The following is a 26,906-nucleotide window of genomic DNA, read 5'->3' as shown; positions in this document are numbered from 1 at the left end:
TAGAGACTCTTGTCCCATGAGAAGAAAAAAAAAGATCAGGGTTCAATCCCGGTTGCTTTTTGGATTCTATTATTATTAGTATAATAATTTGCCCTTGAGAAAAAATAACAAAGAATTTCTTTGTATCCAACATCAATACTTTCATTCCCACTAAAACCAGAACGCATTTCCATATAACAAAAAGCCTTTTGTGACTTGAAACATGGCTTTAGAGTCCAGACACACAACTCATGTTGTAAAAATTGGCTACACTGGTTATTGTGACCACCAAGGATGAACAATACCAATATCAAAAGTCATTTCAAGAAACTTGATGACCACATTATATAGTAATATTTCTAACCATCCTATTGTCTCCTTAGCCACATAAACTTAGAAAGACCAATAAGCCTCATGTTACAGAGTAAAACACACACACACACACACTGCACATAAATTGAACAGAGTGCAAATATACAACTTTTTAGTTCCCAAACTATCCAGAGCATGCATTTAAGATTTTGAGTGGTTGCAACTTGACAATTGCATACCGAAAAGAATAGTGTGGGTATTATAGAATGTACCCACAATATCGTTTGAATATGAGCTAACATGTCAAAATAAAATACTTCATAGATAAGATGACAACCATTGTTTCAGGTACAACAGCAATGTTTGAAATACATAATTTGAACATGATATGGTAAAAGACGTAACAATTGAAAATGGGTACAAGAACTTGTTCATCACTTGATTCACCAGCTCAAAAACTATATTCAACACTAGAAAATTAATTACGATTTGCTATATAAAAATGCAACTAGAAATTTAACAATGAATTCGCTTTCAAGGATTACAGTAATACTTCGTTACTTGGGCAAGTATTATGTTTAGACAGATAAATGGCTAATAAAAGTATACTACAATTGAACATGTTAAATGAATATGCTTTTCTTTGATCAACTTGCAAATTTGATAGAGGACCAATGTAAATTAAATAACAAAAATCTGGCAATGAATTACCATCCATTATCTTCGAAACATGTATGCAGCTATCAGGTACTTAATTCATCATTTAAGTTCCAGTCGATAATAGTAACGCACACAAATGACGAGTTGTAACTAGATAAGGATTAGTCAAAACAGTCACGCATGCCCCTGTGCTTCATGTAATATATTAAGCATTAATGACAAAGAAAAAGGAGAAATTCTAATTTCTAAGAGGGAAGATTGCTAAGGGCGTAAATGGCGGTTTTCTTATGGTAGAGAACCATTAACTGGCTCATGCAGCTAATACTTATGGTGAACTAAATCTAGTGGTATTCATAAATCATGGATTTTACATCTTTGGTTTGATACATATCAACAAAGCTTAGACAAGGAATGAGTATTTGATTATTCAAGTTACATATAAGTGTATTACATATCAACAGATTCTAGTAAACCTAGTTTAGAATCTTGGATAAGGGAGGCTGCAAGAGTAATTAGCAACTTAGTAAGTCTATTCAGTAGTGTTCTTGAATTAAAGACTAGCACGGTACCCGCGCAATGTGGCGGTGATGGCTACGGTGGTCTGGTGGTGTCGGCAACAGGTGGTGATGGCGTGACTATTGGTGGTGGTGGTGGTGGTGGTAGCGGCGGCGGTGTCGAGTGGTGTAGGTTGATGTAAATGTAATTGATGTAGAGGTAATTGATCTAAAGGGGTAGTGGGATATTTTAAAAGATAAGGGACCAATGGTGTAGGTTAATTCATTAAGGGTATAATGGTCATTTTGCATCTCTCCTTTTTTAACTTTTTAACAAAAGTGTATAATCTTTATATAGTAGTATTGAAGTATAGAAGTATAGATAGGAAGGACCAAAAACTTTGAAGTGAGAAAAAAAAGTTGATGATTTCATAGATGCTTTAAATGCCACAATATTAGAGGGAAAACACACACAGACACACACACGGCATCCTTGGTCATCAGTTGGCCATAATTGGACCCCAAGAGCCAAGTTCCTATGAAGGGCGATTCCCCAAGACTTGCAATAACTACTAACAATTATGGGTCAGCAGACAAGGCTGTGAATGTGGTTTAACCAAATTGGTACAGGGAACTATATGAATTGATACTTTATGGGCTAGCTTACATAGACGTTCATCATCCAGGTTTCAAAATGGTAAGTTGGTAGTCTCATCTAATCTAACATGTTGGACAGTCGAAGTGTTGAACATTACCTTTCCATGATACAACGGGTCTAGGCCGAGGTTTACATGAAAAGAATTACAAGGAAAGGCAAAGAATAATTTTGGTAGCAAATCTTGAACAGCTAGATATCGTCATAAAATATGACATGCCATATTTTGATGCAGAAGCTACTAAAATAAGATTAAAAAAGGGAATCAATGAACTTGATAAGATTTGAAGGTACCAAATGACTTTCGAGGAGGTCACAAGCATGAACTCCAAGTTCAGGCAGCCAAGTTGCAAACAGAGAAGAAAGAATATGAAGAGACCAAGAAACTTAGAGCTACACGGTAAGTTATTTTGACACAAAGATGGCTAGCTCAAAGAATATAGCTGTTTCAGAAGTTCTCGTCCCTTGGAACAACATCGACAACAGTATTTAGAAAGAGGTTAATGATCTGAAGAGCTTTCTTCATCCTTGAGATCACGGATGTTGTGACGTAAGTGAAAGTTGATACGGATCATTTGAATATCCAGTACACTGTGGTATAGTATGACTAGTAAGAACACGTGTTAGAGTCTAGAAGTCTATAAAAAGAGATAGTGTGTCAAAGATATGTGTCTCTAACTAACTTCAGCCATAAACTAGATCAATAAACGATGTGTGCCATACTGGGTAAAACAATTTGTACATCGTAGGTAGCAAATTGAAACTGCTCAACAAAACAAGATGCACTAAGGTAGTTTACAAGAATAATTGTAGATTTTTAGGCACCAAAACTATCTAATTTGATTAAGAATGAAGTCCAAGTAACCAACAACCAGATCGCTAATATCATAACCTATAGTTAAACCAAGATATGACGAACCATTTGCTATATCATTAAAAAACAAACTACACTAATTAGGCTTAAACAGTCAATCATACATATAGACCATGTCATGGGTGATCAACAAACCATGTATGGTATAGAAAACTGAATATCTTTAACCCTAAAAAGATGTAACTATACATGCAGAGCCATAAGCTAACTAAACACGTTATACTAGTTTCACGCTCGAATTAGCAGCTGTAGTTAAACACATCATCACTTTTTGATCGACGAACCATTTAGAGCATCATAGATTGAACATCATTGATTCCATTAGAGACATAAGCAAAATGATTAAAACACATGTTACGCTAATCTCAAACTCGAATGATCATTAGTAATTAAACACAATACCATAAGTGATCAACAAACCATAGAAAGTATCATTATCTAAAATTATTTAATCCAGTAAAAACGTCAAAGATATGCAGACATATAAGCTAAAAAGAAAATGCACAAGCTTCATAGTTGTATATGTCAAAGGTGACTCGTTTACCTATCACGTCTCAACATAACCTACTTTACTCAGCAACGCGATTCTCTTCCGCTGCAACTTAGCTTCATCCTCCAAAAGTGCTTTCCACTTCTCATCCATTTCTTTCGCCTTATCCTCCCCAATAACACTCATATTCTCCTTAACCAATTCAACAATACCCGCAGGAAACTTCAAAGACGTCGAAACTTCATTATTCAATCCAACATTCCAATACGGATACAACGTCTCAAAATCCTCAATTGCCTCATCAACCTTATCATCATCCACATCCTCCTCCTCCATTACCTCATCAACTTTCTCTTCAACTTTCGCCTTAACTTTAACCGGAGTCTTAACTTTAGGAGCCGCCTTAGGCTTAGGCACCGGCGTCTTAGCTTTAAAATTCGCACCACTCTCACAACCATCAACTCCCCAAATCTTTTTCGATATCTCGAAAATCTTAGCGTCGTGAGGCTTTGCAAACACAGGGTCTTTACCATTAGGCCCAACTTTCTCAACATTAACCCTAAACTTCTTCTTCAACCTCCTAACCTTCTCATACAACTGACTTTTCGAAGCATTACCGGGTATATTATCCATCGAAAACCGATAAAAACCATCCATATCGGATAATGGTGAATACCCGTTTTTCAACTGATACTCAATAAAACCTTGCAACAACATTATCTCATCATCTTCACTCCAAACCCTTTTAATTACAGCCTTTTTTTCATCTTCAGTATCCCCATTTGAAACAATCTTGGATTTTTTATTATTATTATTATCAGATGGACCTGAAATATGGCGTTTTAAAGTTGGATTTTTATCTGAAGTTTGAAAAGTTTTGATCTTTTTTGAGGGTTTAATCGCAAAATCAGAAGCAGATGGGGATTTGATATCAGATTCGAATTCAAAGATTGAAGGTTTATGTGGTGTTTGGTGTTCAGATTCAGATTCAGAACCTGGTTCAGATGATTCTGAATCAGAGGATGGTGGTGGTTTTGGAACTGGGGTTTGGATTTTGGGTTCAGGGGTTTCGTCATCCGATTCATCGGATCCGGATGTTTCTGATTCAGAGGTTGATGAAGTTGGTTGTGGGATTGATTTTTGGGTGATGATTTCTTGTTGTTCTTGTTCATCTTCTGATTCGGATTCTGATGATTCGGATGAAGCAGATGGTGGGTCATCTAGTGGTGTGGATTTTTTGGATGCCATTGATTAATCGATTGAATTTTTAGGGTTTCGGTTTAATTTGGAAGATGAGGAAGGTTTTATTGCGGACGACTGAGTGAGGCGCCGTGTCAACAAGACAACACCCAAAAAAATCCTTTCGGTTTAGTAAAACGAACAAACATGAACATAGTTTGCTAATGAACGTTTTGATAATATCTTCGTCAACGTTCATATTCGTTCGTTCGTTTATATTTATGAACATCCGTTCGTTTATTCAATTACATGTAAAATTGGTTTGTCTATGTTAATGTTCATTTACTTGTTGTGAACGGTTGATTAAATTAAATGAAGGAACATAAATAATTTGTGAATCGCTCGTTAAATTAAACGAATTAGAAATATTTCAGATTGTTAAATTAAACGAATGAACCATGAACATGATCTTGTTAGTTTCATTTATAAGCCCAGTCCAAATCCAACTTTCCAAGACTGTCAGGTAAACCACTAGGGCTCCAAACTTGGGTTGTACGTACAATCATTAGTAGTGGTCCGGAAAACGATGTTATTCAGAAAGACGACCAAATAAGAAAAGCTTTGTGTTCTCCTTCTCCAAGTGGGTGATCTTACCGGTTATATTGAAATCACTTTCAAAGTTGTTACATCAGCTTTCATACTAACTTCTTCACAATGAACATTTACCTCCAACTATACACATTGAAACTCAATTGTAGATGCCACGTCTACTAATTATTAATAATTAATATAAAAATGTTTTTATTTAAAAAAATAAACACATTTCATGAATTAAAATAATACGATACATTGATAAAATTAAAACCATTATATCAGTTTAATAAAGACAAGATATTAGACAAAAACATAAAATTAAAAAACGACCAAAAATTTATGTCTAAATTTTTTTCAAAAAAGGACTAAACTAGTTATTATTATTACGTCAAATATTCCATAAGATCATATCGAAGCTCGTGATGCGTATATCTTTGGTGTGCTCTTTTGTTATTATGAATATACGCTAAACTTATTTGATCAAATATTCGAAGTTGGATGGATGATCATAGTACTTGTTACATTGAATAATATGACCAATCTCATTCTTAAACTGTGAATGCATTTTAGTAGGTGGTAAGAAGTAGTAACTCGTTGTATATCGTTACTAATCAAAGCTACGTGCGGCGACATCAAGTGAAGTTCAGGAAAAAAGTGTCAGCGAATTGTGTAATTAGTTTGTGAGAAGTTTTTGCCTTGCAAACAATAAAAAGTTAGTGATAAGTTTTGAAAAAATAGTCAAATTTGTTTCGGTATAAAACTTATGCCTAAAATTAGTGTATTTAAGCTGTTATACTTGTACAAGCATGATACTTATAAAATTAAAGAGTACCAGTTGTCTGCTCGTAATATATAGAATTAACAACTTGCTACCCATAATACTAATTAGATTATAGTCTAAAAAAATGGTACTAAAAGAATCAATAGAGGTGTAATGAATGATTAAAGAAATAATGGGTCTATAGTACAATGATCAATACTTATGTTGTATGAGACATGTTCTCCTCGTGATCTAAGCTCGAAACATATATCTGCTCGTGTTCAATGGTCGGAGGAGCTAAGTCATGGTCGTCATCCACGAAAGGTTGTTGGTTTTGCTCCCCTATATGTTTCACCTCTTTTTGACTTTCAATTCGTACCTCGCCATCAGTATCTGAACTATTCATTCGCTCATCTTTGTTTATTGGGATTAGTAGCTTTTCGTTCTCATCGAATGAAAGTTGGTTCGTTTCTTCAAAAGAAAGTGGTTTCAAGAAATGCTCATTTTGACTTTGCATTGTTGTATTGTCACCTTCTGTTTGATAACCACTTGCATATGAATCATTCATCCGCTCATCTTTGACCACCGGAATCAATAGTTTCTCATCATAATCCCATGAGTGTTGACTCGTTTTTTCAAAAGAAGGTGGTTTCGAGGAATGCTCATTTTGACTCTGATTTGTTGGGTCGCTTTCTGAATGATAACCATTTTCATTTGCATCATTTATCCGCTCATCCTTGATCAACGGGGTCAATAACTTATCGTTAGTATCCCAAGAGTGTTGACCCGTTTCTTTAAAAGAAGGTGCTTTTGAGATATGCCCAGTCTCATTTGGTCTCTGATTTCTTGTGTCGCCTTCTGAATGATACCCATCCACATCTATATCATTGATCTGTCCATCTTCATTGGCTGTGATCAGTAGTTTATCATTAACATCCGACGACTGTTGTTGGCTTGTTTCAGAAGCATGTAGTTCTACTGTACATTCTTGCTCCTTTTGAGCCTGTCTTGTTACGTTGCCACTAGTTTCTGGATCATTCATCCATTTATGTATGACCTCTGAGAGCAGGATTTCATTGTTATCATCCGATAAGAACTGCTGACTTGTTTCTTCAGAATCAAGTGGTTTGTTTTCCTCATCATCAGAACTCCAACCATCTACATTGGAATCATCCATCTTGTTTTTCAAGGCATTTAGCGCGGACTGTTTTGCCTCCTTTCGATTACGCTTTGTTTCCTCATCCTCTGAACTCCAATCATCTGAATCTGAATCCGTTTCCTGATTATTAATAGCCATGAGGGCTAGTTTATCTTGAAAAAATGAAGTATGTGGCGTTGGTGAAGACTGCTGGCATGCCTCATTTTGACTTTGCTCTGCTTCATCATTATATATCGATTCAAGTATCAACCTTACTGCATCTTTCATAATCATTAACTTATCTCGAGTGCTTTGCCAATACTGCTTGTGTGATTTTCCAGGAGTATTTGGTTTATCGCAAGCCTTTGGTATAGTTTTTCTCACTTCATTACATGTAGTATCCAAAAGCCGCAAGAAGTCCCTAACAATGGCAAACAATCTCAACCCTTCATCTTTTCCTGACTTCCCATGGAAATAATCGGCGGTGCTCTTCACCAATGTCATTATGCGTTTCTCTTCTTCAATCATCCACTTAATATCAGCTTCTGCATAATGCAGAAACCTTGTAAGGGCATCATTGAACTCGGTTGCCCCTTCTGCTGTTTTCATATCTTCATTCATAAACTCTCTTGTTTTCTTCAACATATTGCCCACTTTAGAAACAGTGGAAGTTAGCATCTCACCGTCAAGAATTGCTGCTTGTTTCACATCATTAAGTTCATCGCTTAACTTTGAAACAACATCCATACCTAACTTTTTAAGGTATTCCGGGGTTTCATTGTTTGGTTCAAGTCCTCGGCTTCTAGCCACTTTGATTCCTTCGTATCTAATGATTTCCTGAACCACAAAGGATAGGAGTGTCGTTTTTCCATCTGTCCCTTTGACATCAGAGAGCTTTAAAAGTGTATCTAGTTTGAATGCTTGGGCCCCACCTCGGTACGTACCATCATTCATTCGGTTACCTGTCTTGAGAACTGCTTCCAAAAGCCTTAAAAAGAGTCTACTACTTGTAAGTTTGTTGCAAGCTACCTGCAATTCATGTACAATATAATTAAAATCAAATCATGAATTCCTAATCACAAAGATATATTTTAAGTGTTTCCTTATTCCCTATAGAAAATGGGCAAGCAGATTGCATTATTTGTTGAATCGGAAAGATATAAATGATCTAAAAGCTATTTGAGTGAAATGTAATACCTCTAAGGTGGAAAATGACTCTTTAGCTATATGATAATCCTCGCGAAGAGAACTCATAAACAACAAAGCTTCAAGGCGCTTGAATGCAAACGGTATCTCAACCAAATTTTTGAGAAAACGTTCTGAAGAACCGAGTTGGTTAATGTCACCACTATACATCCGAAGTTTTTGTTCTTCTTCTTGAGCGGGTGCCATTTTCAACAAAGTTGAAATAAGCTCGACCGGAAGATGAGTGCCTAAGCACACATTCACATTTTAATCATTGACCAATTCACCAACACAAAGAGACACGGTCTTTATTGTCATATAAAGCAACTCACCTTTGTTAACCGCCTCACAAACTTGATCGCTTGTCACATTCAATGCTTTTAGAAGAATGGCTAAATTCTGAGATTTCTTTCCATCAAGGATCTGAATCAGTTTGGTTTGAGTATGTAAGTTTAAATCAATATTTCCACGCTCTTTCTTATTTTGAGCAGCCACGTAACCAAATAAGCTAACCATCATATCCTCATCAAACCTGTAAATTTCAAAGCCTGTGAGTATATAATGCAGCTTGGTTTAGTAACCAAAACGGAAGATCTATATAACTTGAAACCCTTACTTAAATGATCCATCACTAAGATGATGCCAAACCATTGAACGACCATGAACAGCATTCACCTTATCCCAAAAAAAGGGCTTTAGCTTGGTTGTTGTACTGTCAGAATCTCCATCATGTTTGTCTTGTTCTTTGACATTGGCATTCCTTTTACTGCCAGATACTAAATGTTTTTTAATACTACTTGGCTTTGGTGGTAGTGAACCAGAAGAACTTGGCGGTGGTGGTGGTGGTAGTGGTACTTTTGAGCCCGGAGGCCTAGGTGGTGGTGGTGGAGCTGTTGGAAATGTTGATAATGTTGATGGGCCAGATGGTGGTGGGGGCGGAGGTGGGGGTGGTGGTGACGCTGGTCGTGAGGGTGATATAAGAGCGACTTTTCCTGGTGGAGGCGGTACAGTTTTTGACTCATCAACATTTTCAAGCAAACTGTGGGTGTTGGGAGAACGAATTGACACTCTCATGGATCTTTGTAAAGTACCTGAAAAAGGTAACAACGTTTAAAATGATAAAATCATAAAGGATCATATTAACCGAAAAACTCACAAGTTGACACCATTTGAATATTACCTAATTTGCCTTTATAGTCCTTGGAGCGTAAGTTGACAACTAGTTCATCTTCCTCTTCCTCTTCCGTTTCCTCTTGTTTTGCTCCAACTTTTGCGGGTCTAAGTGCATCACGTCCAAGACAACAAAACAAGACCAATGCAAAAAGGCCCAATGTTACCACCATAGTTGTCACTACAACGCCTATCAATAATGGTCCATCGCCACTAACAATCGATCCAATATCAGCAAGCTTACGAGAGGGCCTAGTGTAAGAATTTTCCAATTCATTAGGTGATGAAAGTAGGGCTCGAATAGGAGGACGCTTGACCATAGATGGTGATCCTGCAGACCCCAGAGTGTGACCCAATGTAGGTGGATGTGAGCATGCCTTTCTCTGTACATGCTCATTAAGTTCTCTGAGAACTGTTGTTTGGTAATCTTCACAGTCAAGTGACTCGGGAACATTTTCTTGCCATTTTTCTTTGTCACATCCCTTAGATGTGGATCTTTTAGAACTTATGCAAGGCAGGTTAAAATCCTTGGTAACAATAGTATTTTGGTCAAACTCTTTAAGGCTGTATAGTGTTGACTGCAAACACAACATGTCATTAGACCTTACATATATAATCACAATTAATGAGATCTATACTAATATAAACACGACAATAGAGATGAGTAATGATATCTACAGAATATTCACAACCAACGAAAACAAGAATGTAATGCTACTTACTCTGGGAAAAGCTCTTGAACTTGCAATTGAGAACAACTAAATAGAATCATTGATATGTTTTCTTATATCATGACACCAACAAGACACACAAAAATGAAAAGTTTCAGTTGCTACTTACTTTGCATCTATTAAGCATTCTCTTGAATCCATATAGTTAACTTATATGGATTCTCATTTGTTTATTTCACAATCTTTCTGATAGAACCAGACACTTGTTGAAAAATAATCTACTTGATCAATTAAAAAATGACTTCATATCCCACTTGACGTTGAACGATAGAATTATAAGTAACAACATGCTAGATGATGACCATACACATTTAAATGGAATGGTTAACAAATTAAACCAAGAACACGACGATACACATTATATATATAAAAAATTTACAAATGATAGGATTAATGGGGAATCATACAGGAACTTCGTCGATAATCTGATATCTTGAGTTAGCTCCATGACCATATAACGTTTGTTTATGTAATAAAGGATTTCTTTCCAAAAGATCAACAAAAACCACACACAAAAGAGAGACAAAAACACCTACGAAACCAAGCCTTTTGGCGCAACATATCGTTTGATTCCATAACATGCCCTTTTTCATTTGAATCAATGTCTTTAATAGACTTGCACCAATACGAACATTGACTCAAGCCTCTATATATTAATCCCACGAACAACCTCGAAAATCCCTTGCATAAAGAATGATTCAAAACCTCACTAAATTCCCAACAAATAAATTAATGTGATCTTTGAATAATCCCTTTTGCTTATTAGTCTTTTTGGGAGAAATTGTTATTCTGCTAATGAGAATCGATTAGGAAAAAACCCACAAATCTTTTTGCCTTTGAAAATGATTTGAAATAAATTCAAATCATATAATTTCAGACAAAAAGAAATGTATGGGTCTATCCCATTTTTGACTCTCAAATGCAGAATATATGTGCTGGAAGAAGATTGAAAAACTTTCAAAAGATGTATGTATATATAGTTTATGATAATAATCTGAAAAGGTTAAAAAAAGATAAGAAGAAAATGTTGGGAAAAAATGTGAAGATAATGAAACTATAATTATTAATGTTGGGAAGAAATTTAGATGTTGAGGGACAATTTGGCTTTTTCTTTTTTTTTTTTTACAAAAAAAGTTTTGATCGTACCTTAGGAAGAAAAAATATTTTTAAGTATGTGATTTTGAATAGAATATGGCTACCAACAGTTCTAGTTTTATATAAAAAAAAAAAACAAAAAGGAACATATAAGAATAGCTTGTAATAATAGTTATAACTGTGTATATATATTAGTGTCAAATGAAACAAGGTGACGGCTAACAAAACGAAAAGTTGCATCAAGGGGATGTAGCTCAGATGGTAGAGCGCTCGCTTAGCATGCGAGAGGTACGGGGATCGATACCCCGCATCTCCATTTTCATTATTATATTATTTTAACACTTTGTGATGAATCTTGCACATCCACTTTGAAATTGAATTTTAGGTTCATGTGAGCTTGACACAAAACTTGGTGATATAAAGGCAACATAAGGTTTTATTTTTATGTTAGTTTTTTTTATATTTAATTACTTAGATCATTTCTCATTGATAATAAATTTTTTTATTTGTTAAAGACAAAACTTTAAAAAATTATATCGAACAATGTTCCAAGTAACTGACTTGTTGAGTCCACCAAACGGGATTTGTGGGGAAAAAAATTTTAATATGACAACATACATATGTGAAAAAAGGTAATAGAGGGAACCCTGACACTAGTACCACAATTGGATACCCATTGAGTCACCCCGTATGAGCCATATGATGTCGGTACAATACATCCATCATAATCCCCACATGATCTGGGCACCCCGAAGGATCGAACCCATGTATTTAAACTTCACATGTCGGTCTAGGCTTCATTGGTAACGGGTACCTTAAAGGATTATTATTTTTTGTGTCAAACGGGGATCGCACCTGAAACCTAAAGATCTTCCAGTGATTTCCTTACCACTAGGCAAGTGACAACATATATGTGAGTAAACACAATACAGCCAAACTTTATCACTATGAACTTGAGTTTTTCTAAGGAAAAAACTCGAGTTGATCTTCAAGTCTTCAACTCAAGTGGTTGCATTTGATTAATTGACAATCAGGGAATTTGATTCAACGTTCAAAACTTTTATTAATTCTCTATATATAAAAGGATGATTAGTAAGCAACACATATATATACAGATTAAGGGCCCCTGCTTAATTCTTTGGGTGTGCTATACAAATTAAATAAAATCCTTCCGGCCTTCAAAAAAGATGGAAATATGATAAGGACCAAAAACGGTATATATGGGTCATGGGATTGTGATGTTTTAGGCTGCTAATTAACTTTACATTAGAGAAAAAAAAAACAATTACTCGTATTTTGGATAGCATGGCAACCCACCTACAATTTAGATCGTCACGGTCACGGACTCACGGGGGTAAACCGATGGCGATACCACTATGACCAAAAAAAACTAAAAAATAAGAAGAAAAAAAAACCTATATTGGCTTTCACGTGGCCAACACTGCCAGCTGAGTGCACCCACCCCCACACTTCCCAAATTAACATCCTCTATTACCATTTGTCATCATGCGTTAGTAACAATGCATTTCTACCTTAACAAAATGAATTTTAAAACATATAAATATATAACGTTTAATCCCAGGGTTTACCCATATTAATTGTCGTGTTTTCGGACAGATTAGTAGGGGGTTCTCCCCCCATCGGATATTTAAAATAAGCGTTTCTACTTTGAGAGAGCTCTATAATCTCTAGAGCGGACCCGATTCAGACAACGTATGTTAGACCTCACGCTGTCGAATGACGACACGAAGTTTTCAGCGAAATTCACCTTTCAAAAAAATATAACGTTTAATCCCAAAAAATGTTTAGGTAATCTTCATAATATCGTACAATGATAACATGTATATTTCACAAATCTTAATTTTGTTGTTATTGATCTTGCTGCTTGTAAAATTCAAATTGTATTGGTGATTATGATTTAAGTTTTTCACTAGAAATTTCACATTTAAATCATATTTTAAGGTTATCTTGTGGATGATTAGAAAAATGGTTGAAACCAGTTACATATAAACTACACCTGAACTGTACAGATAAATCAAAAATGACTCCCATTTACAAAATAATCTTTGACCATAAAACCTTTTGAAATATTCTTTCAATCACAATCCAACGATAGGTAAGGCATAAACAAAAGTCATGTGTTAGATCATTATCCTATGCAAAGGTTGAAGGGATTTTTTTACCACTTAAATAAAAAAAATGGAAGCAACTTCTCTACTTAGGTAAAAATAAGACATGTCTACATCTTAATCTCTCAATACACCATTGTGGTATTGAGCTTCAAAACCTGCAGAAAATGAACCGAACAGTTTCTTTCTTTTTCGTTCCAAAGATAGTTAAGACTTAAAAGTACTTAGGCCGCTCACTAAGCCATCGTCAACCACTCTTCGACCGGCTCGTCGCCGAAGCTAGCTTAGGGGGTGCGCCCGTCGACAGCCTCTTCCTTCAACTCACTTCGACCGATTGATCCTCTTTGACGAGGGAGAGCGTCTGTGGGACCATTCCAACGTAAAAAAAAAAAAAAAATTTGTTTTTTCAAATTTTTTCAAAAACAAACGGCTAGTTTGTTTAATTTTTTTTTCCACACTTTTCATCTATATATACTACCTTCTCGCATCTCCTTCTTCACCACTTATTTTATTTTCTTCACAACTCCTTTCATTTTCTTCACAATATCAAAAAAATCTTTCACTCCCACTCCATCTCTAAACCATGTCAAACAATGAAAACCAAATTAACGACATTTGGAATCACTTTCTAGAAAACCCGATGCCGGCTATGTTGTCAACTAACCAAGGCCAAACAAGCCATGCTTCAACCTCATCCAACCCGCCCCCAATAGGTCCTAATCAAGTGGTGGAGATGTTTAACAATGAAACACAATACGCACCACATACGAAGAGCCAAATACATGGCAAATGGAACAAGATTAAAAAGATTGTTAAGGCATTTGGTGCAGCATTGAAGAAGGTTAGCGAGCACGTCCGACAAAGTAGGGCGGATGAGCAACATGTGGTGGATGCGGCTGTGAAACTATACAAGAAACAAACATGGGAGAAATCTTGGCATTACTAAAGTTGCTATGACCTTCTTAAAACCTTGTCCAACGTTTGGAATGTAAACGAGGCCACGAGTAGTCGACAAGCTCCGGCAGTAGATTTGACCGTCGATGATATTCCATTAGGCGGGACCCCCATTCCCATTCCCATTCCCACCCCCACCCCGACCCCATTTGAGGCCTTATTTGGGTCAGACCCCATTAGGCGACCACCAGGTCGTAATGTTAGCCGCAGGTTATCTAGTTCATCCGATGCCACATCGGGTCGATCTTCGGGTTCTGAAATGGCTCAACAGATTAGTTCTTATCTTCAAACACAACAAGATGCTTTGCGACAGGCCGAGATTAGAAATGCCATGAAGTTTTTAGCGAGACCAATTCCGACGGGCTTGTTGCAAAACGACTTTGAAGCACATATGAGATATCGTCAATACTTGCAAGAGAACTTCGGTAGCTCGTTTTATGCACCGGCGGCACCGGCGCCACAGCCGGGTCCTAGCCACGACCCAGAGGAGGACGAGGACGACCAGACCGCCGACGACGAGTAGTTTATTTTTTAATAATCGTAATGTTTATTTTTCCTTGTAATGTTTTATTTTTAAGTGTGTTATGTGTTTTATTTTTAGTGGTAATGTTTAATTGTAATGTTTTTTTAATTTAGTTGTAATGTTTTATTATTAATAATATTAAGTTTAGTTTTAATTTTATGTAAATATAAAATAAAAAAAAAATAAAGTGTGAAAGAGGTGTGGAAGAGGGGTTATAGAGAATGATTGTGGAAGAGATGGATGAAGAGAGAGAAAAACTGATGTGGCAGTGTGAAAGATGTGTGGAAGAGGGAAAGATAAAGGTAGCTTAGGGAGAGACCTTATAAAAATACAATAGTTTTAAGAAAATGTATCATTATTTATAGAGTTAATGACATAGATCGTCCCTGTGGTTTAGCAAAATAGTCACCTTTCGTCCTTAAAAATCCAAAACCTCAAGGACAGTCCTTTATAGGAGGATAAGGTTCACGTTTGGTCCTTTGACTAATTAACTGTCACCATCACTCCGTTAAACCCACCACGTGCCTCCCACGTGAGGGGTATTATAGTCATTTCCACTCTAAAGGACGAAATGTGACTATTTAGGTAAACCACAGGGGCGATTTATGTCATTACAAAAACCTAATATTTTTTTATCCTTTTGTTTTACTTACTTAAAGCCTAGATATTTTAAAATTAAATACATATATACATATACATAAACACAATAATACATATATCTCTATTTGAAAATCAATCTATCCAATTTCATTCATCTATTCAAATGAAATGGCTGCCATTAATCAAAGGATGAGAACACTACAAAAAAAGAATGAATGAATATGGGGATACCACCACTTTCTACTAACCACCGTTGGGCTTTTTTAGGCCATTAGATATATATGGATCTAGATATAAATGATGACAACAAATTTTACAGATTTAGATATAGGCCGACGGTGTGGTGCCCGACGGATATGCGAGCACAACTACATGCGGGTCTCCGTTTGCGACTGCCAGATGTGGTGTGGAGGGTCAAGTGGGGTGTGACGTTGGTGGTGGTGATGAATGGGTCTAACGGAGTTGGTGATGTGCCGACGTTGGTGGTGGTGAATTGTGAGGTGCCGACGGTTTTTGGTGGTGTAGTGATTAGCGGTGGCGGTAGTGTGGGCTAGGTATTGTTGATGCTAATGTCCAGCGTGTGGTTTTCTGGTCAGGTAGCCGGAAACTCCAAAAACAGTTTCAGAAAAAATGTACAAACGGTAACTTAGAGAGAGGGAGAGAGAGAAAGAGAGAATGATAGAGAGAGAGAGAGGGTGACAGAATGAGATATATGAAAAATTTAGAGATATATGTATAGATTTATACCCTTGCCTCTGGAGACAGAGGTCATGGGGTCGATCCTCATCCCATGCAAAGGTTGGAGGGCCTTTTCTACCATTTAGGTAGAAACGGGAAATAGCCTCTCTACTTTGGTAGAGGTAAGGTCTGCCTACATCTTAACCTCCCCCATACACCGTCGAGGTATTGGGGCTCAAAACCCGCGGAAGGCGGCACTGAGCAGTTACTTACTTACTTATGTATAGATTTATACTTAGAAAGTGATAGATGCAGATGTATAGATATATCCATGGAAAAGTTTAAAAGGATTGGAAAATAAGAGGATGATTTTTTATTATTATTATTATTATTAAAAGAAATAATTATACCTTTTGGTTTTTGTAAAGAGTTAATGACATAAATCGTCTCTGTCGTTTACCAAAATAGTCACATTTCGTCCTTTAGAGTCGAAATGACTAGAATACCCCTCACGTGGGAGGCACGTTGGGGGTTTAACAGAGAGAAGATAACGGTCAAATGGTCAACAGACCAAACGTGAACCTTATCCTTCTATAAAGGACTGTCCCTAAGGTTTTGGATTTTTAAGGACGAAAGGTGACTATTTTGATAAATCACAGGGACGAGTTATGTCATTAACTCTTATTTATAATTAATAAATAAAATAATAATAAAAATCTACATCCAACCACACTCTCATGAGTGAGTGACAACAAAACAAAAAATAATCGACCATTTTTCACTTCTTCACATTCCCACTCCCAGCTTCTATTATTCTACACTTGCATATATCATCATATAGGTATAGAAAGAAAAATAAAAATGTTGTGTTACATAGGTAAAGCTACAAAGATATTCATTTTCATAATCTCTGTAATCATAATAACTGGTCTTGTAATTGGTTTCGGTATCATCCGACATCACACCAATCCTAAATCTCATCAATGCTCCGACGCCCAAGATTGCTCATTTTCCGACTACTCTCCGCCGCCACAATTGCCATTTCCGTCATTACCTGCTTCTCCTTCTAATCCATCGGATTCTACTGTGAATTCCAGCTCACCACCGCCGCCACCACCACCGCTGCCGGAAAGTTCTCAACCTCCACCATCAACACCGACGCCGGTCAATAATCCATCACCACCGCCTCCCCCAGCTCTTCCGCCAGCTACTGTAGTTGCACCACCGGCTGATGTAACGGCTGCTCCGCCACAAGTGTTTAGTCCGCCGAGTCCAGTTCAGGTGTCTCCTGGTCCTGTGAATTCTTGATTGTGATGTCATAATATTTACTTGTGAATTATGATTATTCATTATTTTATTTTATTTTTAATTTTGTAGAAATATTTTCATTGATTTTTATGATGGAAATATGTTTTTAACAGTTTGGAATTACATTGTTGTTTGAATTTGTTAAGGACTTAAGGGTAAGGGTGATTGCATTTGTTCATTATTTTTAATTTTATTCTTGATGAACTTAAATTAGTAGTAGTATTTATGGTTTTTGCACCTCAATCTAAGTAATTATTATTTGTATTCTGACGTTTTATTAAATAAAAGTTTTCGATAAATCTATTTGATTTGTACATTTCGTTACCGTCATAATTCTCTTTTAAGTTTTAATCGAAAAGGAAGTTGCGAGTACGCCTAGTGATCGAGGCTTTTCTTTTTCCCATTGTCTTTAAGGTCGCCATTAGCAAATTTCGTTTAATTATATATTTGGAGATATGTAATTTTCAATGTCAACAACAAAGTCGTTACTTAGGAATCGTTACTTAGGAATTATCACCGCTTTTTCTGATGAGAATTTACATGAATTTAATGTAAATGTGGCCAAACAACATTTGACCATTCTTGATTCCATAACCGTTTGTTTTTTGTTTTAAATTTATATTTCAAAAATTAAGAGATAATCGCTATACAAGTAATTTAATATAAAATATATAACTTTTAAAATATTTTTGAGAATAACATCAACATACTTAGGGGTGTTTAGTATGATGGAATGGAAATGGGAGAAAGGAAATAAAAAAGACTTCCCTTGTTTGTTTGCAACAAATAAAAAGAATGAGAAAGGAGAAAGGAGAATCAATTCTATTCTCTCCATTCTCTACAAATTGTAGAGAATGGTTGAGAATGAATTTTTTTTTTTAAGTTGTTATATGTAATAAATGTATTATTATTTAAATTTTTATATATATATATTCATTATCTGTGGCTACCAAATGACAGAATCCATTATCTTTCCAAATACTAATTCTCTTTCTCACTATTTTCATTCTCTATTACATTTTCATTCTTTATGATTCTCTCATACCAAACACTCCCTTATGTTAAAGCTGTTTTATTTAAATTTTGAGATAATGGAAAATATTGGGGGATACATGATCACTATTGGTACTTAGGCTATCTCCAATGCTAATAACGCCTTGAACTGACATATCATATCCTTATACATCTTACAAATTCTTATACATCTTTACAAATCTTTCAAATCTTATAATTTTATCTCCAACCATACAAACATCCTTACATATCTTTTTACCTCTACTAAAAACAAAAATATATTATGTAAGGACAAGTAAGGGCATGCCCTTAGGTAAGGGCATCATTCAAAAAATTCTTAGATTTGGACAAGTTTTAATGACAAAGGATATCTAAAGACACTTAAGAATACCCCATTGAAGATAGTCTTAACATTTGAGCCGATCAAACAAGTTTATGATGATGATTTATCATTTTATGTTCCATTAATAGGACCCAGCAATATTGATTGATATTTGAAAGTAGAAATTAAACAACCAATCGTGGCCTTGATAGACCAAATTAGTTTCTTGTGGTAGGGTCGCACATTTGTTTTACGGTTTTACCTATGAAAAAATCAAGTGCTCAAAAGTAGTACTGTAATTCTTTTTCATGTAAAAACCAAAAATAAATAATGTTTGTGCCTTTTGTACTAAAATAGATAATAAGATATTCTATAATGTAATAAACAAAGTTTTAAAATTTGAATCAGTTTAAGCAATGTGATAATCAACTATCAATATCTAACTTTGTAGCATGCTTAAGATATCTCCAATGGTATATAATAAATGACTTATTTTAAAGAAAATTATTTTTGTAAAAGTTGACACCATTGAATACAAAAACTTTTTTCTAATTATATAACAATAGATGTTAATCTAATAAAAAAGCTCAAAAAAGCGGAGACTTTTTAATAGGTTAAAGTTAGTGTATTTATAAAGTGGCAGGATAAAAACGTTTTTAATGACTTATTGTCATTGTAGATGATATTAGTAGGTTAAAGTTAGTGTATTTATGAAATGGCAGGATAAAAAAGCTTTTAATGACTTATTGTCATTGTAGATGCTATTAGGAGATGATTAAGAGTTATAGCCTTATAGGTTTGATAAATTGCTTGTATAAAGAAAAGGGAAGTAGCAGTACATGATGGTATGAAACAAACGAGAGAATCAAAGAAACATATTCGTTTAACTATACCACCTCAATCTCTACCCCATATAAAAATTAACACATTATAGCCTAGATAGTGTAAGTGATTTATCGAACCAGCTCTATTGTGCTATTGGTAAGGTGACATGAAATCTTATAAGAGATCCGGGTTCGAACTACATTGAATAAATATTTTAAAATGACTAAATAAAACTTGATTTTTCAATATTTAGGTTTCAATGTATAGAGTTTTTCTCTTGTCTTTAAGCCTCCTAATATAAATATTTTTTCAACTCTTTTATGGTTATCGCAATTATATTTTCGTTTGAGAATTTAGATTATCTTTTGTTGTTGTATATCCGGATACTTTTATGATGTAAAGTTATTATTTATTTTTATCTATAGCGTCTTGCTAGTTGGTCCATATATATATAATTGGTTATTATAAAACAAGTACAATATAATTTATATTCAAATTAGGAGAAACTTAAACTTCATATCGAATGGACTTTCAAAATACACAAGGACGTTATATTTCGAGTGATGGATTCATATGTGTATTTAGTAGTCATTTCACACCTATGTTATGATCTAAACAATTAAGCTTCTTTGATTTTTCAATTGACTGAAATAAAATGTTTGTTAGGTATGAATATTTATTAATGAAAACTTATCATTTTCTTTTTCTTTCTTGAAATCTATATATTAGATTGTTTTAAAGTAGCTCTTGTGGATCTAATTTCAGGCTTACTCACAATAGCTATCAATCGGTAAAGTGACTATATTACTATATATTTAGAAGACTATTCTATCAAATCAAGTAACATGGAGTGTTAGGATTTTTCATTAATGGGTTTAAATTCATGATCAATTATAAGGATGTTATCTAAAATAAACCTAGTTAAGACAACGTATTCATTTTTATAAAAATATTAATAGATAAACTAGTTGATGCTTGAGAAATCAAATGTAGAGTGTGTGAGACTGCGAAGGTAGTTGCTATTCATATACGAAGAGAAAAAAGAAAGTACGAGGAAAAAAAAAGTAATGAATGTTTAGTCATTGGATAAGTAGGAAGTTTTAGATTATTTTTCATCTTTGTTTCAAATTATATTATAACTAGCTTTTTGATCCCAGGAGGACATTGCCTAAGATCGATGTTGCGTCACGCAAACATATATACATATAACATTACCTAAAAGTTTGGAAACTAAAAGTTTACTATAATGGGTTGAAGAAAAAAAAAAGGTGGCCAAAACCAAGAGTTTGATAGTAAAAGTTAGAAGCCTTAAAATAAGAGATAGAAAGTAAAAAAAAAAAAGATTTGATGATTAAAGTTAAAAACCTAGAGTTAATTGGTAAAAATTAAAAACTTTAAAAGTAAGTTATACTTAACTTTGTATACAAAAAGTTAGAGTAAAGTTAAAAAAAACCCAAAAGTTAAGTGGTAAAAATAAGTTGGAACTTCAAAATAAATAATACTTGTATACAAAGAGTAAGACTAAAGTTAAAAAACCTAAAAGTTAAGTGGTAAAAATAAGAAACTCTAAAAGTATACAATCTTCTACTCGTATACAAAAAGTTAGACTAAAGTTAAAAAACACAAAAGTTATGTGGTAAAAATAAAAAATTCTAAAAGTATACAATCTTTAAAAAATATATTAAAATAGAAGAAGACGAAATAGCTTACGTCAGTGTGATTAAAAGAATAAAAAAACTACGACACGCAAACCCGTACCTTTAGTTTTAATATATACTAGATGTAGAACTCGTGTGAAAACACGGGATATTTTTGGAAATATAACCTTAATAAATAAACTTAAAATATATCTTAAAAAAATAGTTGTCTTATTTTGTATAGCCTTAGAACCCATATGAAAACACGGGTTGACAATTGGAAATTTATACAGTTAGTCGTATTGAGCTAAAACATATAAAATTAGTCTATTTAGTTGTAATATACATTACATAATTTGATAAATTTATCACACACGCTTTAATAACTTGTCAATAAGTTCAAAAAGCTATAGATTAACCAGTAATCAATTACAGTTATAGATTAAGTCTTAATCAGCAATTACTATCACTGATACAGCTTCATTTAGCAACGGTCAGTGAACAATTCATCAAACTTCATTCAATTTCAACAGCAGATTCAAAGATATGACCAGGAATCGTTTAGATCATCAAGCAAGTTCCTTCAGTTTCAGCGAGCAACAAACAATGCTTTCATTAACAACCCGAACGAATGTTATACTAATGATGAGTGTTGCCTTCCGTCAGTGAGAACTACTATCATCAAGCATCCACAAGTGATGAAGCTAGCTTGCCAGTCATGTTTCAGCAAGTGATTCAGTCTTTCATTTCAGTTACACTTCAGCAAGCAGTGATGAATTTATCCATGAAGGTAACCATTGGAAGGTAACCACTGAAAGGTTTCAGTGAAATTGGAACCTCATCAGTACCTGGGCACTTCCAAAACATAAAAAACTTTTTTAATTAAACCCCACCTACATCCAGACATTCTGACACTCTAAACAAAAACTTTTTTTACCTTGGTTTTTACCTCAATTGTACAAAGGAGCTGCATTCTTCAACTATCTCGAAACATACATAGCAATTAAGACTGATAGTTACACAAGCTTACTGTTTACATAATTGCGCCTAAATAAACAGGAACTCACTTTTGAGCCATCCATCAAATAAACAGGAACTCACTTTTAAGCACTCAGGGTAAATATAACCCTCAAGAGGACCAACTTTTAAGCACTCAGGGTAAATATAACCCTTGAGAGGACCAACTTTTAAGCACTCAGGGTAAATATAACCCTCGAGAGGACCAACTTTTAAGCACTAAGGGTAAATATAACCCTCAAGAGGACCAACTGGCCTAAATAGTTCACCTTGACTACAAAAACCAACACATATTTTATCACAAAACGATGAATGAATCTTTCTAACAAATATGAAGTAATAACAACCCATGGGCTGAAATCACCTCCAATGACATTGTTACTAAAATATAAAACTTTAGGAGATGTGGGTGCACCGAATGAACAAAAGATGCTTCTGTTTTCGATATAGCACCTTCAGCCCACATGACCATTGTTGGTTCACGACAAAGCTCTCCTGGTTTCTTCTAATTTCATCCCACCCTGAAATATAATGTGAGGCTTGCTAAGTTCTGTTTGTAATACGAAAACCCCCAAAGTAAATCCAAGCATCCATTTCTTAATTTGATCAAATGATATCTATATGTCCATTAAGCACTTGACATGGTCTCATGAGTGGGTTAACCAACTTGCCTCTCTAATTCATGGTCATACAAAACTGAATTATCACCACTTGTACTATATAATGGCAGTCGACACCTTTTAATGAGAGGTGCCAAGGGATTCTCTTTCGATACCCCATGCAACCTGCAACGATAACATCAAATAGTTAATGCAAGTATGATAGCCAATATTGTATAAATGATATATAGTTGCCAATAATTAGACCATCGCAGTCTTGTATATACAGATTTCACATTTCATCATCAACCAAGGTTCAACATATATATGCAATATATCAAAATATAAAAAGAGATAAAACTAAGAAGCGAAACTCAGACGACTAACCCTGCTACTATGATGTCTCGGGTCATAACCCCCACTCCACCAACATCAAGTCCTAGTCAAGGGACCAGTTCACCCGCCAGTTAAAGCTCCATCACAACCTGCAAATTGAAAGGTACTTATTTAATGAACAAAGTGTAAGGTTAATTCTGCCATGAATCATCACCCATAAGCATCATATCTCCTTCGTCATTAGTGAACACGATATATAATTGATTTCTCATAAGTCAAATCTGCAAAACCAAAACACCTATTCTTCACCACTTTCTTATCCCCATCAACTAAAGACTCCATTAAATCAATGTACACGGTTAACTGATTTACAATTGAATTTTGTAAAAATGTATTTGTAATAATGAACAGAGAATTTTTTTCACCCAACCAGTCTCGTTCCATTTAGCGTTACTAAAAAATGACCCATTTCAACAAGAATTCCCTTTTACCTGTTATCCCACCCCCTTAAGTTGTTGTATTTAAAAGTAAGCAACACAATTACCTCTAACCCAACCTATACATATACATTCTCAAATGAACCTTCCACTATATACATACATATACATATTGTAGGCATACATATACATATTCAGTTTTTCTTCCCCTTGCCAACTTCAACTGCCCTGCTGGTTGTAATGGTTTCAATAAATGGGTACAACACCCCAGTAATATAAAGTCTATGAATTAAAACCTTTTTTATTGAACAAATCAATATAGATACATGAACTGAAGCCAGCTCAAGCCTCCAAGGCACCTTTGATAAAAACAGACTATAAAATTGTTTCCTTTCAATATTTCCTTTATAAAAGAATCAAGGAAACCTCATCACTTAATACCATTTTTCAAAGAAAAACAACTTTATCTGTCCATTTTTAGCATACTACTTCCACATATGCCAAAATTGTCCACCACTGCAATATAACTTCATTTTTTATTATAAAAAATACATGGCTTTAAGTAGGAGCTTTGGAACTAATGCTCATAATCTTACCTTCTCATGGCCAATCAAAGAAGACAACCATCATAACCCTTCAAAATCATCGTCCATATATATCATGGAACCTATTCATAAAACAAACCATTAAAAACATAAACTATTGTTGCAACAATAAACATAAAACTCGGGGGGGGGGGGGGGGGAGGCTTGTTTTTATAGAATGGAGATACGAAACATTAGCAATGTCCATAAGCAATCCACAAAACCACACTGCACAAACACTACGAAAATTATACAAATTTTAGAGATCACTCAATAGTAAATGTGCAATCACCCATTCTATATAGTAATAAAGTTTACCTCATGTATATGGAAAGATATATCATCTACTTTAACGACAATATCACTTGAAGACCAATTGTGCAAAAACCTACAATAACATTTTGGCATCCAATCAATATTTATGGATAATCTTGTTTTTAAACATGAAAAAGTCCCTGTGCAAATTCAGTTTTGTTTTAAAAGCAAATGTATCCATGACGCATAAGCAACAAAAATTGACAAAATCAACAAAATATACCTCATAGCCTAATAAAAAATCACAAACCTTTTTTGACAACACGGTAAGCTTCGTCCATGCAACCTGAAACATAGAATTATTGATATATTGCATATATTAGCTTTCCAATAACATTTAGAATAGCTAAAAAACTTTAAAAACTCATACCTTTTCAATCTTCATGTCTCAGCATGAAAAGAATAAACGACTTACCAATAGAATTCATTTATGAATATGTGTCTATTCCACTGCACTTAACACAAAGTATCCGAATTCCCATTCCTAGCATTCATATCAGTCCCAAGCAAAACCCAAAAGAATCATGAGAGTTTTTTTTTGGTTTTTAACCCTACAATAATACCTTTATCTTCGAGTTTCTGAAAATGATCAAATTTAAATAAAACTGTTATTATGTTTTTTAAGATTACTTTGGGCTCAGACATGCTAAAGCAAGAGTAATGATTCATCATGGCTGCATCAAACAGGGTTGTCATGTGACAGCAAGGTCACATTCACACCTCAAATGCCATGCCAAGGAGCCTATAAACTCAAGTATCTTTAAATCTAAACACATCATCATGGCCAATCATCTCCTAAGCTCCTTTAGTAGGAAATCCATCATATGAAGGTATTCAAGGTCGTATAAAATCCCTTAAACCCTCTTTTTTTGTATTTAGGATAGATTTGGGTACCAATATATATGATGGCTCAGACATGCTAAAGTTAGACTAATGATTCATCGTGGCTGCATCAAATAAAGTTGTCATGTGAAAATGTCACATACACAACTCAGATGCCATGCCATGGAACACATAACTTTGACCCTTTTTTTGAATATAAACACATCATCATTGCCAATAGAAAAAAAAAGAAACAACCATCATATCATAGGAATAAATCCTTCAAAGTCATTGGCCATATTTTGAAACCTAAACATAACTCATGAAGTACAAACATTAGCTACATAAACATAAACATTTATCATTAAATCGGTATGTTTCTAATTTCTAATATAATAATAATAAATAAATAATGAAGAAGGTACCTTGATGTATGTTTTAATTCTTCCTGCTACTTATCAACATCATCATCATCTCATTTAACGGATCAAACTTCTTGCTTTACATTTCATTCTTCCACAAACTCGTTTAACGGATCATATCATAAAAAAAATTCACTTAGACATTTATACAAACAGTTTGTGAGCATGATTTTGAACATAAATCTATCAGTACGGATGGTAGAAATATTGATGAATTAGATATACTTTGATTCACTTCCAACAGTACGGATGATATATCCATGGAAGTATGGACTCGAATTTTTTCCTCAAATTCGAAATCAATCACTTTTTGATATATCCATGAACTCGAATCTTTTCTCCAAAATCGAAATCATTCACTTTCTGATATATATATATATATATATGTAGATCCGAAATAGAGAAGAAGACATAGATCAGAAACCCAAAAAGGCAGATAAGATTCGAGAGAGATAAACATTTGAATCTGATCTTTTTTTTCTCAATTTTAATGAAGAAAATAGATTTTTTGGGAAGCTAATAGTCTAAGGCTTCTCAAAGAAGCTATCTTTCTCACACACATATTTGAATTATACTCCATATAAAAGGCCCACCAAAACACCAAGATGACATAATCAAGTATGTGTATTTTCTGATGTGTACAGCCTTAGAAGCTGACACGTCAGCTTTAAATGAGATCATCACTTAAGCTCTTTTAGTAGGAAAGGGAGATAGTAATGTAATAATAAAATTACAATGGTTAAAGTTGGGGAAAAAAATAATTTAGTTTTAGACAAAATGATACAAAATGTCAAAATGTATAGAAACACCATTTTGGTAGATGTTTTTTTAAGAAACATGCCATTTTAACAAATACTTTTAAAATTATACTATTTTGATAATTAGTTTTTATATATACATTTAGGTAGAAACTTGAAGCAGCCTCTCTACTTTGGTAGAGGTAAGGTCTGCCTACATCTTAACCTCCCCCATACACCGTCGAGGTATTGGGGCTTAAAACCCGCAGAAGGCGGCACTGACTATGACAAAATGTTTATGTTATGTAAAGATCTTGTAAAATGTCTATGT

At 34.5% G+C, this 26,906-nt stretch overlaps 3 protein-coding genes, 1 long non-coding RNA gene and 1 other non-coding gene across 5 annotated transcripts; 2 read left to right on the top strand and 3 right to left on the bottom strand.

The window, feature by feature from the left end:
• Nucleotides 1-3,382: 3,382 nt before the first annotated feature.
• On the bottom strand, nucleotides 3,383-4,839 carry LOC122611116 (STOREKEEPER protein-like). Its single transcript, XM_043784085.1, has one exon. It carries the CDS (start codon nucleotides 4,710-4,712, stop codon nucleotides 3,522-3,524), a length of 1,191 nt encoding a protein of 396 aa, XP_043640020.1. The 5' UTR covers nucleotides 4,713-4,839; the 3' UTR covers nucleotides 3,383-3,521.
• A 1,304-nt stretch (nucleotides 4,840-6,143) lies between these two features.
• Nucleotides 6,144-9,813, bottom strand: LOC122610875 (formin-like protein 3). Its single transcript, XM_043783832.1, has 5 exons — nucleotides 9,501-9,813; nucleotides 8,937-9,411; nucleotides 8,653-8,852; nucleotides 8,333-8,568; nucleotides 6,144-8,164 (listed from the first exon to the last, which is right to left on the bottom strand). Exons 1-5 carry the CDS (start codon nucleotides 9,808-9,810, stop codon nucleotides 6,218-6,220), a joined length of 3,168 nt encoding a protein of 1,055 aa, XP_043639767.1. The 5' UTR covers nucleotides 9,811-9,813; the 3' UTR covers nucleotides 6,144-6,217.
• Nucleotides 9,814-11,559: 1,746 nt separating this feature from the next.
• On the top strand, nucleotides 11,560-11,632 carry TRNAA-AGC. The gene has a single exon. It is a non-coding gene; the product is annotated as a tRNA-Ala (tRNA).
• Nucleotides 11,633-17,061: 5,429 nt separating this feature from the next.
• On the top strand, nucleotides 17,062-17,508 carry LOC122610874 (proline-rich receptor-like protein kinase PERK2). The gene has a single exon (XM_043783831.1). It carries the CDS (start codon nucleotides 17,062-17,064, stop codon nucleotides 17,506-17,508), a length of 447 nt encoding a protein of 148 aa, XP_043639766.1.
• A 4,198-nt stretch (nucleotides 17,509-21,706) lies between these two features.
• LOC122580173 lies at nucleotides 21,707-26,179 on the bottom strand. The gene is made up of 6 exons (XR_006320754.1): nucleotides 25,842-26,179; nucleotides 24,845-25,173; nucleotides 24,598-24,667; nucleotides 24,292-24,362; nucleotides 23,310-23,407; nucleotides 21,707-23,108 (listed from the first exon to the last, which is right to left on the bottom strand). It is a non-coding gene; the product is annotated as an uncharacterized LOC122580173 (long non-coding RNA).
• Between the last annotated feature and the right edge of the window lie 727 nt (nucleotides 26,180-26,906).

The sequence above is a fragment of the Erigeron canadensis genome, chromosome 8 (assembly GCF_010389155.1).
Source record: "Erigeron canadensis isolate Cc75 chromosome 8, C_canadensis_v1, whole genome shotgun sequence".
In the NCBI taxonomy this organism is placed as follows: Eukaryota; Viridiplantae; Streptophyta; class Magnoliopsida; order Asterales; family Asteraceae; genus Erigeron; species Erigeron canadensis.
The sequence above is the reverse complement of the archived record's forward strand: the minus strand, read 5'-3'. Positions and strand labels throughout refer to the sequence as shown.

What these genes read in the sequence shown, in the direction of transcription:
- LOC122611116 (XM_043784085.1), bottom strand. Translation starts at nt 4,712, where the DNA reads ATGGCATCCAAAAAATCCACACCACTAGATGACCCACCATCTGCTTCA.
- LOC122610875 (XM_043783832.1), bottom strand. Translation starts at nt 9,810, where the DNA reads ATGGTCAAGCGTCCTCCTATTCGAGCCCTACTTTCATCACCTAATGAA. An exon ending in CTTAGTGATGGATCATTTAA is followed by an intron (nt 8,853 to 8,936) that starts GTAAGGGTTTCA and finishes TGAAATTTACAG; the next exon opens with GTTTGATGAGGATATGATGG. An exon ending in TTGTGAGGCGGTTAACAAAG is followed by an intron (nt 8,569 to 8,652) that starts GTGAGTTGCTTT and finishes ATGTGTGCTTAG; the next exon opens with GCACTCATCTTCCGGTCGAG.
- LOC122610874 (XM_043783831.1), top strand. Translation starts at nt 17,062, where the DNA reads ATGTTGTGTTACATAGGTAAAGCTACAAAGATATTCATTTTCATAATC.